The sequence below is a fragment of the Mastacembelus armatus genome, unplaced genomic scaffold (assembly GCF_900324485.2).
Source record: "Mastacembelus armatus unplaced genomic scaffold, fMasArm1.2, whole genome shotgun sequence".
Lineage (NCBI taxonomy): Eukaryota > Metazoa > Chordata > Actinopteri > Synbranchiformes > Mastacembelidae > Mastacembelus > Mastacembelus armatus.
Window position 1 is genome coordinate 1,234,518 of NW_022872940.1, and position 15,807 is coordinate 1,250,324.

At 40.9% G+C, this 15,807-nt stretch overlaps 1 protein-coding gene and 1 long non-coding RNA gene across 2 annotated transcripts; both read right to left on the bottom strand.

Moving 5' to 3' along the window:
• Window positions 1–1,891: 1,891 nt before the first annotated feature.
• Window positions 1,892–12,663, bottom strand: LOC113143914 (uncharacterized). The gene is made up of 4 exons (XR_003297097.1): window positions 12,638–12,663; window positions 6,130–6,306; window positions 2,353–2,402; window positions 1,892–2,239 (listed from the first exon to the last, which is right to left on the bottom strand). It is a non-coding gene; the product is annotated as an uncharacterized LOC113143914 (long non-coding RNA).
• Window positions 12,664–13,169: 506 nt separating this feature from the next.
• On the bottom strand, window positions 13,170–15,491 carry LOC113143892 (NACHT, LRR and PYD domains-containing protein 3-like). Its single transcript, XM_026329514.1, has 3 exons — window positions 15,193–15,491; window positions 14,756–14,824; window positions 13,170–14,594 (listed from the first exon to the last, which is right to left on the bottom strand). Exons 1-3 carry the CDS (start codon window positions 15,443–15,445, stop codon window positions 13,201–13,203), a joined length of 1,716 nt encoding a protein of 571 aa, XP_026185299.1. The 5' UTR covers window positions 15,446–15,491; the 3' UTR covers window positions 13,170–13,200.
• Window positions 15,492–15,807: the final 316 nt, after the last annotated feature.

The following is a 15,807-nucleotide window of genomic DNA, read 5'->3' on the forward strand; positions in this document are numbered from 1 at the left end:
TTTATGGACGTATAGATTCAAATGTATAGAGTGGAACTACGCAGTTTTCCAAGTGGAGAAAAATTCAAGACCATGATATTGCACATTGAGTTGGAGCTACATAAGAGAATGACACAGTTGCAATCAACAGTAGGAACATTATAATTTAGTTGGATGTCATCTTCTCTTTCATCCCATAACCCTTGTGCCCCTGTGACGACTATATTTTGTACGACCTTTGGTTTTTTTATCTCCATTATCTTATTTCTTGCTTAGATGCTGTTACAAAAAGCAGGGAGACTGCAATCAAGGTGTGGCTCCGCAATGCCAGGGACAGAGATGGTGGAAGAAGAGGAGAGAAAAAAATAGACTGATAGATTTGATGTTTAGATTTGTTATTGTGTTCTTTATTGTTCTTTAGAAAAGAATTGATTTCCTTCAGATATTCACTTTTCATTGATTAAATGTAACTATTCAAAACACATTACTCTTTCTAGTTTGGTACTACTTTCAACAACTGCAGTAATTCTGCATACACAGTGATTTTAATGTTGTGGATCCAGTTTAGGTCAGTCTGTCCTGTACCAACAGTACTGTATAGTAACTGTGGGCATGCAGCACACAGTATGTGCATTCTATGATCCATTCCTTATTTTAGTTTTCCTTTCCATACATGTCAACATTTTATAGAGCTGTGTTTTTAAAATGTAGACTTCAGCAGTTCATTTAATGTTGTCACTGTTCCTAATCTTCTGTAGATCAACTTCTAGTGAAACACATCATTACATTTATTTCCTATTATTATATTATTATTTTCAAGTGTCTGGGCTAGAATGGACATGCTCACAGTTTCCCAACTGCACATAGACCAGTAAGGTCCGTGCATACTGTGGATATACTCTGAGCATGAGAGGATGGTCTCAGAAAACATGCAGGGCAAAAAATCTGCACATGGTGCAGCCACATGTGAAATGTGGGGCTCAGGTGGGGCCACTGCAGGTTAATGGGTGTGCGTTGACTGTGGGGCCCACTGGGTTCCCTGCATGTGCCCCACATTTCACTCTGGTAACGGGGCCCACACCGGGCTGCCCTAACTGGGCACATTTTATTTTCCCACAGTGGCCCCACAGGGGCCCCAAAAGGGCATGTTTGCTGGGTATGGACGTCCATCTTGACCAAGTGCTGTGAAATGCGCGACATATCTCTCCTTCTATCAGCGGTCGACTTCCTGTTTGAGTCTCAGAGGTAGATGTAGATCATTTTCCGTGAATATAACTTGAAAGAATGAAATATATGCCAGGATAAAAGTTTGTCAGCTGAGCTCAGCCAAAGTCCAGTTAGCAGGACGCCATCTTGGACTCCCCGATGGTGCAAATGTCTCCACATCAACTCAACAGCCTTCGGGACTCACATTTCAATAAGAGCTAAAAACAGCTGGCAGCCAACATTCAATCAACATTTCTATGGATCGACCTGCTTCCGATTCCCCAAGTGCCGTCTTGTGTGTAGATCCAGCTGCTTCTCCCTCCACTTTGACAGGTTTACAACAGGCTCTGGACCTGGACAAGTGATGGTCCTTCGGATCTCTGGCCAGACTTTCTTTCTAATCTTCTTTCCTGAGCCAAATATCTGGAAAATTGCATTTTCCAGGCATCACGTTTCAGCGGTGTAGTGAATTGAAATATATACATGTATTGAACATGAAGGTTCATTATGTCTAGTTTATGAATCATGAAGATCATAAAGCATCTTAATAATTTGGGGCACCAGATCCTTTTTTGGTGGATCAACCAGTCAGTTAATGAGTAATACATGAAATCAGTCTACAATCTGAGGGAGAGTTCTCCTGATCCAGTGACGTATTTACTGTGTGAAATAACATCAATGATACCAGTCAGTTGTCTTTGGAAGATTTATTCAGCTATTTCCAATATTTCCACAGGGGGAAACAGAGGGAGAACTGATCAGAGACATGAGCTGAATTAAAGAATCAAACATTAGAACAGTCTAACAGCAGCTTGTTTGCAGTGGTGGAAAAGAATCTTAGAATCCATCTGGTTTGTCCTTCATTGTGCAGAACACCATGTGATTGGTGATCTGTCTGGAACTCTGTCCATTTCTGTTCTCTTCGGGGTGTTCAGTTCCCAGATTCAAGTGATTCTCCACAGATTTGGAATTTCAAGACCTGTTGAGACTTGGAAGGATCTGCAGGAACCTCAAATCAAACACAGCCTGTAGTTCTTTGGGCGCAGGTGTTTTCCTGAGCCAAGACAAAAACACAATTTAGGAAGATTTGACAATGAAATGAGCAAAAACACTTTGTAAAATCAGACTTTAAAAATTAGATGAAGACAATGTTTCAATGTTACTCACAGGATTTGTCTTTGGAACATTGAGTCACTGTTTCCCCCCTGAAGCCAAACCTGTTGGAACAAACCTCAGTTAGAAGGAGAGTAAATAAATAATCAGATTCTCTTTTCCTCCTTTTTATTTCCTCCTTCTCTCAGCAGGCGTCCACATACAAGGAGTCATCAAACCCTCAACTAGCTCCAGACAATACACTGCACCACCACACATCATGGATCTGCAACGTGTGTGTTCTGTCCAGTCCCTGCTGACAATCCCATCAGATTTCTCCTCAGTTCATCACAGGCTGTAGTTTGGATTCATTCCTTCACATTATGGATTAAACTGTTCACTGCTAGAATTAGATCAGACTGAACTGAAATGATCACAAACCTTAATGTCACTAATTTCAACATCTAAATCAATGAGTTGGCTTTATTCTTAATGACAAGGTTCAGGGTATTAAACCTGCAATAAACTGCCCAACACAGATCCCAACTCTGCAGCCATCCAGGAGACACTTGGTAGAACTGACACACTTTACACCTGTCAGCGACAAAACAGTTGAAGAGACCATCTCCAGTCTGAGTTCATTTTTGTTCAGATTTCTGAAATCAGCACTAAGCAGTTTGTTACCACAACTCACGTAGTTAGTTAATAACTCACTACAGTCTGGAACTTTTCCAAGGGCCTTGAAACCTGCTGTCATCAAGCCTCTCCTGAAGGAGACCAGTCCTGATGCCACAGTCCTGAACAACTACCGGCCCATATCAAACCTGCTGTTTTTAGGCAAAGTCCTTGAAAAAGTTGTTTACCAACAACTTCCTGACTTTCTCCTGCTAAACAACTGCTTTGATGATCTTCAGTCAGGTCCTAGGCCCCATCACAGCACTGACACTGCACTCATCAATAAAGTCTTTGGCTGGGATCATTAAACCACTGAGCTACCTGACACCAGTGATGCAGCAAATACAGGAAATACTTTGAATTATGATTCTAACAATTATTTCGTCCCCATTGGGGAGAATCTCTCAAAACTCTTAAGCCTGTAGAGCAGCACAAATTACCAGCACTGCCTTCAAGGGAATTACTAAAATCATTATGAGCATGAAAAGCTCCAGAAGGCCTGGACACCATCTGTAGTAAACTGATAAAACCCATCATGGATGATATTTTGGAGCCACTAGTCTGTTGTTTTAATCTTTCCCTGCTTTGTGGGCTGGTACCTAAAGCAATAAAGAGCAAAAATCTCCATTTACGCCCCACTTAAACTGCTGTAATGTTATATGGTCTGATACATATCCAAGTGATCTGATCTTAGAAATGATCTATCTATGATCTAAATTACAGAAAGTCTTACATGTCATATCATGGACTAAGATAAATGTCCCCTCTGACCTTCTTTTTTAGGACAATAAACTGATGAAACTTACTGAGACCAACTTTTCCCACAATGCTTGAAGTACAATGTAGTTTATGAACTCAATGTCAGACTGTGTGATCTTATCACTTCTCCTTCACATGGACAAACTCCTAGAAATAAACACATCTTAAGGGGAAAGAAACACAAAGTCCAATGTTCAAGTCTGAGTGTGACCTGTAGAGGCCACAGATCTGGAACAAGCTTGAAAACAACATTAAAGCATCTTCATCCCTGTCCAGCTGTAAAAAGAGCTTAAAGGGAAAGTTGCTTCAAACATACACTGATTCCTAAACCTGTTGATCTGAAAACTAAGTCAAGTGGCATCACTTGTTGTTCTTATGGTATTTTCATTATAATGTCATGGTTTATTTTTCAGGTGCCAAGTGTCTATATGTCTGGATGTTATTTGTCATTTGTGATGTTTGAGTGATTGAGGAATTTTAGGACATTACACAATATTTTAGGTTAGAACGAGGTTCATGCTGTCTCGGCCCCTATTTACAAGATCTGGCTTCTGGGGACGATGGACAACATGATTGTATTTATCTGTTTTAATGGATTTGTGAAATAAATGAAATTAAGAAATAAAGCTGGGTTTAGTCCAGTCCTGCTGAAAGCACCATGGACTGACTCCAGCCCTCTACTGACCTCAGAGTCTCCAGTCTACAGTCTGGACTCTGGACAAGATCACACAGCTGCTGCACATCTGGATCCTGAAGGTTGTTCAGACTCAGGTCCAGGTGTCTCAGATGGGAGGGGTTGGACTTCAGAGCTGAGACCAGATAACCACAGCTGGTCTCTGACAAACTGCAGCTCCTCAACCTGAATGAAGAAGCAAAGAAGGAGATCCAATGTGACACTGATGTTGATGACAATGAGGATGGTGATGATGACAATTCTTCTTCTTTTCATTAGAATAATGAGATGAGATCAACTTGATTAATCCCTGAAGGGAAATGTAGAATGATAATAATGAGAAGAATAATATGAGAACAGTCAGAATAATAGTAATAACAGTCTGACTATATCATGATATTGTTGCAGCACATGGGAAGAGAAGCTGCTTTCCAGCCAACAGCAGAATCAATCTAGTTGATGGCTCATACTGTCACTGTGCAGCTTTAAAGTTTCCTGCTTAAAGTTTGTTGACCCAGTTCCAAAGTGCAGCAAAACAATGCATTGAATTGTTCCTCCTTATTCTATCTGAGCCAAGGAAGCTCCCCCAGGCTCTCCTGTCTCCTGTCTCTTCCCTCTCTGCATCTTCTTCTCTGGCTTTATTGGCTGCAGCCTCAGCACAGCACAGAGGTAAAGCAGCAGCAGAAGCAGCAGCTCAGACACTAAACACAGCTCAACCACCTGGACACATGATTTCATCTGTGTGTCTCTGTGCTCCACATGTGCTTTCATTTCTATGGGATCAACTTTATAGAGACACTGTGGATTTGTTCTTCACAAAGGGAGTAGTGGATCAGGGAACAAACTGGGTGGACAGTGTCAGGACCAAAAGCTGCTGGCTTCAGTTCAGGAACAAAAACTACTCAAAGCTTCTTCACACAGCATCAGGATTTGAGGCCTTGGTAATGACAACAGGCTGACAACTGCTTTCTAATGGCCCAGTCCCAATGCACAGACCAGATCATGTCCTTGTGTTGGGACTGATCCCCACTGTGTCATTGGCCACTAAACACAAGCTTTGGAATCCCATTCATAGATTGTTGACAACTGACTGTGTCATATGTTTTCTCTGAGTTTCATCAAGTGAGAAAAATCTGATAGAAATGCAGAGAAAATCCAACATTATCATCAGCAAACTGATGGTTATTGTGTGGTTTTTGGGACAAAGCAAGACCCAATGTCCACTACAGGGACGTGTTCTTCCCCAAAAAGAAATAGGACTTTGTTTCTCACGTCCCAAAGTCTTCACTTCTATTCCAAAATGGAAATATTCCAACCTTTTTCCTTCTGGCTCTCAGGAGGATGTCAGATATTAGTTTGGTCCAATATTGACATATTGTTGGGATCAGAACTTGGACAAACACTGGACAGTTTCAGTTGAAACAGTTTCAGCTTTGGACTGTTTCCACAGTTTGTTTAGAAACACAAAGGATTCAGAACAACTTCCTGACAGATGACATTTTTGGGACACTGTTCTTCAAAGCTTCTATTGAAAGAAACACATCATTATTAATATGACTATTCAATATGAGTGAACACACATTGAAGACAGCTCAGTGAAATGAAGTGAAACTGAAGGAATCATTCTTAGTCTGCTGAGAATAGAAGAACAATGAAAACACTGAATGGAACAACCAACATTCACAGGAGCTTTAGTTGTGGATTCAACATCTAAGATCTACAATAGGAACAGTCAGTCAACTGACCTCAGAGTCTCCAGTCTACAGTGTGGACTCTGCAGTCCACCACACAGCTGCTGCACTCCTGGATCCTGCAGGCCCCAGTTGTAGCTGAGGTCCAGTTCTATCAGATGGGAGGGGTTGGACTTCAGAGCTGAGGCCACGACTTCACAGTGAGTCTCAGAGAGTCGACAGTCAGAAAGTCTGTGAGGACACATACATTAGAAAAGCTGTTATTATGACAGAGACAATATATTGAGTTGAATCACTTGATGTCAAACAGGGACATGTCCTGTTGTGTCTTCACATCAGTGGTTCAGCTGATCTTCTCTCAGTGGGTTGGACATGAAATAAGAATTCTTCTCACTCTCTGTCACACTGCACACGCTTCATCTTTGTTCTGCTTTCATCTTGGACAGGAAGCAAAGAAAACTCAGTTCCTTTGGAACTTCCACAACAGGCCTGTCCCTGTTTATTCCAATGTTGGACATTTGTCCACATGTGGCAGAAAAACATCAGTGTGTGAAGAGAAACAGAAGAAAAATGTGTCCCATGGAAAAACCATTGGAAAGAAAAAGAAGAACTGTGTTCATTCACTGGACAGAGAGAAAAAAACAACAGGAACATCTGCAGCTTTTGGACTGACACCATTTGGAACAGCTCAAGAACATCTGGGACAAAATCCTGCTGCTGTCATTATCACAATAAACAAGAGGAACATTATGGTGATGATCACCCAAGTGAAAAATCAATCTATTGTTTCAGACTTCAATTCTACTTTTAGCAGATAAAGTGTGTTCACACATTTTACCAAGTGTATTTGTGCTTGTGTTGAAACGTAGTAAAAGTACATTTTTGGTGAGTCTCCAAAGTACAAGATTAGTCAAAGAATTACTGAGACAAAAAAAGCAGATTCAAGGTAAATGTTTGCAAAGTATATTGAAATGATCTCATTACTTCATTAGTCATTAGCAGATTTCTTCAAAGTGCACTTTACTTTCAACAGATTTTGAAGTATATTTAGTGATATTTTCCAAAAGTCTGTTCATGGTTTGTGTTTTTACTTCAAATTGTCTCATTCTCTTCCAAATATAATACTATGCCTCCATTTAACTTGAGCTCTATTTCAGTAGACTTGTTTAAAGTACACAATGTATGTGTTCCTGGCTGTGGGAAAGTGGACTCTTGGAAGTGGTCTAATTCCTGTGGACAAAGTTTCACTTCAAAATACTCTTTCATACTACATGTTTACTTCATGTATTTTGGATGTTTGGACAGAATTCTTCGGAGAACTATGCAGAATCCTGAAGATCACTAAAATCCATGTTAGTCCCATAGTGGTGCAGCCAAATAATACTTTGACCTCACTACTAGAAAACACAAACTGTTGTTCCTGTTTATTGTTATTGTTGTTACCTTGAATGACTTGTTTTGTTCCAAAGCCCTTAAATGGCTGGATTTAATAGTGTTAGAGTTCAAATCAATATTTGTTGGACTGACGGGTTTTGGACTTTGTGTAGGAGTTCAGATTATTTTCAATCCTTTTAGAACGTCTTCAAAGTGCACTGGGCTTTTCAAAATAAGAGCATTTGAGAACATGCTAACAGGAAGTAGTGCGTTTAGTCCAACATCATTTGATTAGAATCTAAATAAAATATCTACATTTCAGACTCAGTGTTTGGAGAATCCATTCAGAGGGCATTGTTGGTGTATTTATTAAACACACAATGATGCTTATAGTGGACTTATATTTACTAGGAATATCAATCCAATATCATTGTGTCTTTTAATACAATATGTTCAACTTGGTTGCAATTTAACACAAAGTCAGTGGCTCATTTTCACAACAAATACTCAAATACTTTGAAAAATATACTTTGCATACTTTTTTCACATTTCAAACCTCATTCTATTGTATTTCATACATAGTTCAAATGAGTTCAGAGTATATTTCAAGTACATTTACTTTGGCTCAAAGTCTATTAGTAATACACTGTCAGTTTAATGTCACTATAGATTTTTGACATTTGCAACAAGTCAAATTCAAATGTTTCATGTATATTTTAACAGTAGTGTAGTATTTTGGGCAGCAAAAGTACCCAATAATATGTGAAAAATAGGTTTTTCATGTACTAAAGCAGATTTAGACATTTAGAGATTAGCAGATTTGAAACAAACGATGTGGGCTTCATAGACAATTGGGCCACTTTCTGGGGAAAACCCGGTCTGGTAGCGAGAGACGGCATCCATCCCACTTTGAATGGTGCAGCTCTCATCTCTAGGAATTTGGCCGAGTTTATTAGCCGACCTAAAGCCTGACAATCCAGGGTGGGGACCGGGACGCAGAGACTCAGTCTAAAACGCCTCTCTGCAGTTTCCTTAGAGCCGCCGCCCCCCTCAAACCACATAGAGACTGTGTCTGCCCCTCGAACATATAAATCAAACAAATCAGAAGTTAACAGAAGAGGAGTTATTCATAAAAACTTAATAAAAATTAAGACCACTCCTCTTATTGAACAGAAAAACAGAACTGTCAAATGTGGACTATTAAATATCAGGTCTCTTTCATCTAAATCTCTGTTAGTAAATGATTTGATAACTGATCACCAAATTGACCTACTTTATCTTACTGAAACCTGGTTACAGCAGGATGAATATGTCAGTCTGAATGAATCAACCCCCCTCAGTCATAAAAATTATCATGTTCCTCGAAGCACAGGTCGAGGTGGAGGAGTAGCTGCAATCTTCCACTCAAACTTATTAAACTTTCATCCTCAGAACAGTTATAACTCATTTGAGAGCCTCACTCTTAGTCTCTCACATCCAAACTGGAAAACACAAAAACCAGTTCTACTTGTCATTTTGTACCGTCCACCTGTCCCTTACTCAGAGTTTTTAACTGAATTCCCAGACTTCCTGACTGATCTAGTGCTTAGATCAGATAAAGTCATTATAGTGGGAGATTTTAACATTCATGTAGATGTTGAAAATAACAGCCTCAGCATTGCATTTAATTCTATATTAGATTCAATTGGTTTCATTCAAAACGTTAATAAATCCACCCACTGTTTCAATCACACCCTTGATCTTGTTCTGACCTATGGCATCGAAATTGAACATCTAATAATTTTTCCCCCAAATCCTGTTTTGTCAGATCATTCTTTAATAACTTTTGAATTTAAAATGATGGATCATGCAGCGTTTGGAAGAAAATTCCACTACAGCAGATGTTTATCCGACAACGCTGTTAATAAATTTAAGAAAATGATTCCATCTTTATTTACATCTATGCCAAGTATAAACATAGTGGAGGGCAGCTGCCTTAATCCTACTCCCTACCAAATTGATCATGTTGTTGACAGCGCTGTAACCTCACTGCGTGAAACGCTTGATTCTGTAGCCCCTCTGAAAAAGAAGTTAGTGATTCAGAGAAGACTAGCCCCATGGTATAATTTACATATTCGTACCTTAAAGCAGGCATCACGAAGGCTGGAAAGGAAGTGGCGTTCCACAAACTTAGAGGAAATTTTTCTAGCCTGGAAAAACAGTCTACTAACATATAAAAAAGCTCTCCGTAAAGCCAGAACTGCATACTATTCATCACTAATAGAGGAAAATAAGAACAATCCCAGGTTTCTTTTCAGCACTGTAGCCAGGCTGACAAAAAGTCACAGCTCTGTTGAGCCCAGTGTTCCCTTAGCTCTCAGCAGTGATGAATTTATGAGTTTCTTTACAAATAAAATCACAACTATTAGAGATAAAATTCAGCAGATGCTTCCTGTTAGAGAAATTAAAATGTTACCCTCAAGTTTATTAATCTGCTTTACTTTAATGTAAGTCAAAAACACTTTTGAGTAGGGCCTGTTACCTCCTGCCTCTTCCTAAGGTCAGTCTGTTCTGACCTTCACTTTCTGATAAGACACTTAGTATCGAAACCCAGATGTTTTGCAGTTTCATGGGAAACTGAATCAGTGGAAACAATCCCACCCTGCCTCCTCTTTCTTCTTCTATCACATGACTGTTTGTATCATAGTATTAAAATGATGTGCTGCCCAGCTAAGGGCCAGTGATCCTCATGCTGTACCAAGGTGCTGTGTGACTGTTACTCCTTGCAAGTAAAACTTCTATATAATCTTACCGAAGTTCGTCCTCTGAGTCTATTTGTTAAAGAATTTACCCAACACTTCCTATACCTGCAATAAATGAATCTTCTACTACAGTAGCTCTTGAATCATATGTAGGACCTCAGTTATGTTTAGACTGCTTCTTTCCCATAGATCTCTCTGAATTTACATCAGTAGTTGCTTCATCGAAATCATCAACATGTCTCTTAGACCCCATCCCGACTAGACTGGTTAAAGACACCCTGTCATTAATGAACTCATCTTTATTAGACTTGGTAAATTTATCTCTAGTATCAGGCCACGTACCACAGGCCTTTAAGACTGCAGTAATCAAACCTTTACTCAAAAAGCCTAGTCTTGATCCAGGAGTCTTGGCTAATTATAGACCAATATCCAACCTGCCATTTATTTCTAAAATCCTAGAAAAAGCTGTTGCTAAGCAGCTATCAGACCACTTACACAGGAATGAACTATTTGAAGATTTCCAATCAGGATTTAGAGCACATCATAGTACAGAAACAGCACTGTTGAAAGTTACCAACGATCTTCTCTTAGCCTCAGATAATGGACTTGTTTCAATACTTGTCCTCCTAGACCTTAGTGCAGCATTCGACACCATTGACCACAACATCTTATTACAGAGACTGGAGCATGTGATTGGTATCAGAGGAACAGCGTTAAAGTGGTTCCAATCCTATTTATCGGACAGATTCCAGTTTGTTCATGTCCATGATGAACCTTCCACACGAACAAAAGTTAGTTATGGAGTTCCACAAGGCTCCGTGATAGGACCGATTCTGTTCACCCTGTACATGCTTCCTTTAGGATATGTCATTAGGAAGCACTCTATTAATTACCACTGCTATGCAGATGACACTCAGTTGTATCTATCAATTAAACCTGTTAACACAAACCAGTTAACCAGACTTCAAGCCTGTCTAACTGACATAAAGGCCTGGATGACCAGTAACTTTCTACTTTTAAATTCAGAGAAAACAGAAGTTATTATATTTGGGCCAAAAAATCTCAGAAATAACTTTTCTCAAATTATAGCTACTCTAGATGGCATAACCCTGGCCTCTAGCACTACTGTAAAAAACCTTGGAGTTATTTTTGACCAGGACATGTCCTTTAACTCACACATAAAACAAATCTCTAGAACTGCATTCTTTCACCTGCGCAACATTTATAAAATTAGGAACATCCTGTCTCAAAATGATGCATAAAAACTAGTCCATGCATTTGTTTCCTCAAGGCTAGATTACTGTAACTCATTACTATCTGGATGTCCCAATATCTCCATAAAAAGCCTCCAATTAATCCAGAATGCCGCAGCCAGAGTCCTGACAGGAACTTGCAAGAGAGATCATATTTCTCCTATATTGGCTTCTCTTCATTGGCTCCCTGTAAAATACAGAATAGAATTTAAAATCCTTCTTCTCACATACAAATCCCTTCATAATCAAGCTCCTTCATACCTCAAAGACCTCATAGTACCATATTATCCCAATAGACCACTTCGCTCTCAGAGTGCAGGTCTACTTGTGGTTCCCAGAGTTTCCAAAAGCAGAATGGGAGGCAGAGCCTTTAGTTATCAAGCTCCTCTCCTATGGAACCAGCTCTCAGACTGGGTTCAGGAGGCAGACACTCTCTGTACTTTTAAGGCTAGACTTAAAACCTTCCTCTTTGACAAAGCATATAGTTAGGGCTGGCTTCAGGCAATCCTGAACCATCCCTTAGTTATGCTGCTATAGGCCTAGACTGCCCGAGGACCATCGGTGCACTGAGCTCCCCTACCCTAACCCCCCCTTTCCCTTCCCCTCCCCTCTCTTCTCTCCCACCTCATGTATATTCCACCATTGAATGTTACTAACCTTGTGCTCTCTCTCTCACCTAGTTTGTGCTCTCTCCCTCTCTCTCTGTTCTCTCTGTACCTTCTGCAGGTGTCCCTGGTCCTGGAGCTGTATATTGCTGATGTGCAGTTACTGGCCCCACCAACCTGCATTTGTTGTTTATTGTTGCTGTTCTTTTCCCTCTGCTCTATCCACTCACCCCAACCGGTCGAGGCAGATGGCCACCCAAACTGAGCCCGGTTCTGCTGGAGGTTTTTTTCTTCCGTTAAAGGGAGTTTTTTCCTCTCCACTGTCGCCAAGTGCTGCTCATAAGGGAATTGTTGGGTTTTTAGTTTTAGTTTTTGTAAAGTGCCTTGAGATGATTTGTATTGTGATTTGGCGCTATACAAATAAAATTGAATTGAATTGAATTGAATTTATAGTGCAGCTTCCAGCAACTTTACTGGTTTCATTTTAACACAACTTCAAGTATTTCAAAGTATTTCAAAAGTATACTCAATATACTTTTAGAAAATATACAAAAATAGATTTTTTTCACTTGGGCACATCTGGACTTACTTAGCCTTTCTGCAGTTCCTCACAGCTGGAATCAGTCTCAGTCGTCCCTTTTCTGATGTGTTGTACTTCATCAGGTCCAACTCATCCAGAACCTCCTCTGACATCTGCAGCATGTAGGCCAGAGCTGAGCACTGGATCTCAGAGAGTTTCTTCCCTGATCTGTTCCCTGACTTCAGGAACTCTTGGATCTCCTGATGGACTGAGTGGTCGTTCAGCTCCATCAGACAGTGGAAGATGTTGATGCTTCTGTCAGGAGAGATATCATCTCTGCTCATCTTCTTCAGGTTGTTGATGGCTCTCTGGACGGTTCCTGGACTGGTCTCTGTGTAACCCAGCAGGCCCCCTAAGACTTTCTGGTTGGACTCCAGACAGAGACCATGAAGGAAGCAGATAAACAGGTCCATGTGGCCATTTTCACTGTCTAGGGATTTCTCCATGGCTCCCAAAAGGAAGTCATCCAAAAATGGGAAATAATCAGTGTTAATGTTATCATCCGTTAAATCAGGATTTTTTTTTCCAAACAATCTTTTAATCTTCTCAGAAAAAGTCTGTTTTTCTTTTTTTTACCTCATTAAATTGTACTTTCCCCCCAGGAACTCCTCCAGTACCTGTGTCTCCCTGTCGTTGTAACAGTGGACCATGTAGACTGCAGCCAGAAACTCCTGAACACTCAGATGAACAAAGCTGAACATCATGTCTTTATTCTTCCTCCCCCTCTCCTCCTTAAAGATCTCTGTTAACACTCCTGAGTACACTGAAGCTTGTCTGACATCAATGCCACTCTCTTTTAAGTCTTTCTCATAAAAGACCAGGTTTCCTTCTTCCAGGTGCTGAAATGCCAGTTTTGCTAATGACTTAATGTCCTGAAAAGACTTTTCTGAGCCTTTTAGACAGTATTTCTTTTCCCTCTGTTTGATGTGAAACCACAGGAACTCTGCGTACATCTCAGTCAGGGTCTTGGGCAGCTCTTCCACCTCTCTGGTTTCCAACAGATCCTCCAGAACTGTAGTAGTGATCCAGCAGAAGACCGGGATGTGACACATGATGTGGAGGCTTCGTGAGCTCTTGATGTGGGAAATGACTTTATTGGACCCATCCTCATCTGTGAACCTCTTCCTGAAGTACTCCTCCTTCTGTTGGTCTGTGAACCCTCTGACCTCTGTCACTATATCCACAAAATCTGGGTGGACCTGATTGGCTGCTGCAGGTCTGGTGGTTATCCAGAGACGAGCAGAGGGAAGCAGTTTGCCCCTGATGAGGTTTGTCAGCAGTTCGTCCACTGAGGTGGACTCTGTCACTTTAAATTTAAGTCTCTGAGTTTTATTGGTACTACAGTTCAGCTGGAGGCGACTCTCATCCAGTCCATCCAAAATAAACAGGAGCTTGAATAAACTCTTGTCATAGTTGGTGTTTCCTGATGACTGCAGCTTTTGAAAGATGAAATTCAGAGCCTCCTCCTCGATCCCAACAGTTTCCTTAATACATTCATGCAGGAGCTCTGCCAGACTGAACTGGTCTCCCTTCAGTGGATTCAGGTGATGGAAGGTGAGGGGGAAAAGCAGATGCACGTCCTGATTGGTTCGTCCTTCAGCCCAGTCCAACACAAACTTGTGCACAAGGAATGTTTTTCCAATTCCTGCGATCCCATTGGTCAGCACTGTTTTTATGGGTCTGTCTTGTTCAGGAGGAGGTTTGAACATGTCACTGGGTTTCACTGGTTTCTCTGTATCGGTTTTCTTCCCTGCCATCTCAACTTGCCTGACCTTGTGCTGTTCACTGATGTGTATGGAGGCTCCAGCTGTGATGTACAGTTCAGTGTAGATCTCATCCAGACGCTGCTTATCCTTATTCTCTGTCCATCCTTGTGTTGCACACATGAACCTGTCTTTGAGGTTTGACCGGAGCATCTCCTGATAGTATGTGATGGACTGTGGCTCTGGTACTGGAACCACCACAACTGAGCCAAACATAGATGGGGAAGAACATAAAAGCATTAGTGCACATGTCTCCAGATGCAGCTTCTTTTTACTATGTGACTGTAATTACAGCCTTATGTCTGATCCATCTGTCCAGGGATGTGATCTGTGTCTTCCACTGATTCAAAGCAAGCAGATTTACCTTTAGTGTGAGGAGCTGCTGAAGGGTCCTGAGGAGGGTGAGCCTCAGACGTCTGAGACCAGAGGGGTCCTGGTGAGAGACAAAGGGGGGTGTCTGTTATTTTCGTAGTTACGTTCATGTGGATTTGGTTTAGTGTCATTTTTAATGGCCACATGTTCAGACTCAGGTGGACAACACTGCATGTCTTCCTGCTCCAAATGAAACACCAGCCAAGACCAGGATTTTCTCTTAGAACAGCACCAGTGTAATGTTTTCATCACTAACATGATATCATCTTGGATCAGAACATGAACCTTCTGAACTTTCAAGCAAATTCCAATTCAGTGAATTTCAACAAGTACACTGTCTGGTTGTTGGACAGGATTAAAGTCTAACTGGTAAAACCTGAATTCTGTTAAAAAAAAACAACACTGTCCTTTCCTCTTCCTGTTACTGACCTTCTGGTCCTGAGCTGATGTCTGAAAGACTTTGCACCAGGTCATTCCTGGGAATCTTCTCTAACACCTTCTTGGTCTCCTCCACAGCTCCATCAAGTCCATATCTCTGCACCATCAGCCTCACAGTGTCAGGTCTTCTTGCCCCCTCCAGCTGGCTCCTTCTGATGCCTTCCTGCTCCAGGAACCACTTGAACTTTTTAAATTCATCTTCTCCCAGATCCTCTAGAATATCTAATATGTACCCTGGTCCCATTGTGAGTCCCTGGTGAGATCAGAGACCAGTGTCAACAGTTAGTTGTGTTATTGTTCCTACTTTTGTTGGAGTTTTTACCGGAGCCACTATACACACGAGTACACTACCCACTCTGATCTGGGTTTAATGTTGTACTGCAGCTTTACTGGGTACTGAACTTACAGGTACAACTTATATACTTCTAGCCTGCTTTTTAGTGTATTTGCAGTACACTTTGAAGTACATAGCAAATAAACTGTGATATATAGTTAGTACTCACATTACACTCCAATCCTTTTAATGTATTTGCAGTACAGTTTAATTATACTTCTGTTGGTGCAGTACACTTGGAGCACAGTACTGTTGAGCCCAGTTCGTCTCCC

Bases quoted from the DNA above. Each gene is read 5' to 3' on its own strand.
- LOC113143892 (XM_026329514.1), bottom strand. From the start codon at position 15,445: ATGGGACCAGGGTACATATTAGATATTCTAGAGGATCTGGGAGAAGAT. The intron at 14,825-15,192 runs GTCAGTAACAGG...GTCTCTCACCAG, and splicing joins CATCAGCTCAGGACCAGAAG to GACCCCTCTGGTCTCAGACG. The intron at 14,595-14,755 runs GTAAATCTGCTT...TGTTTGGCTCAG, and splicing joins AGCAGCTCCTCACACTAAAG to TTGTGGTGGTTCCAGTACCA.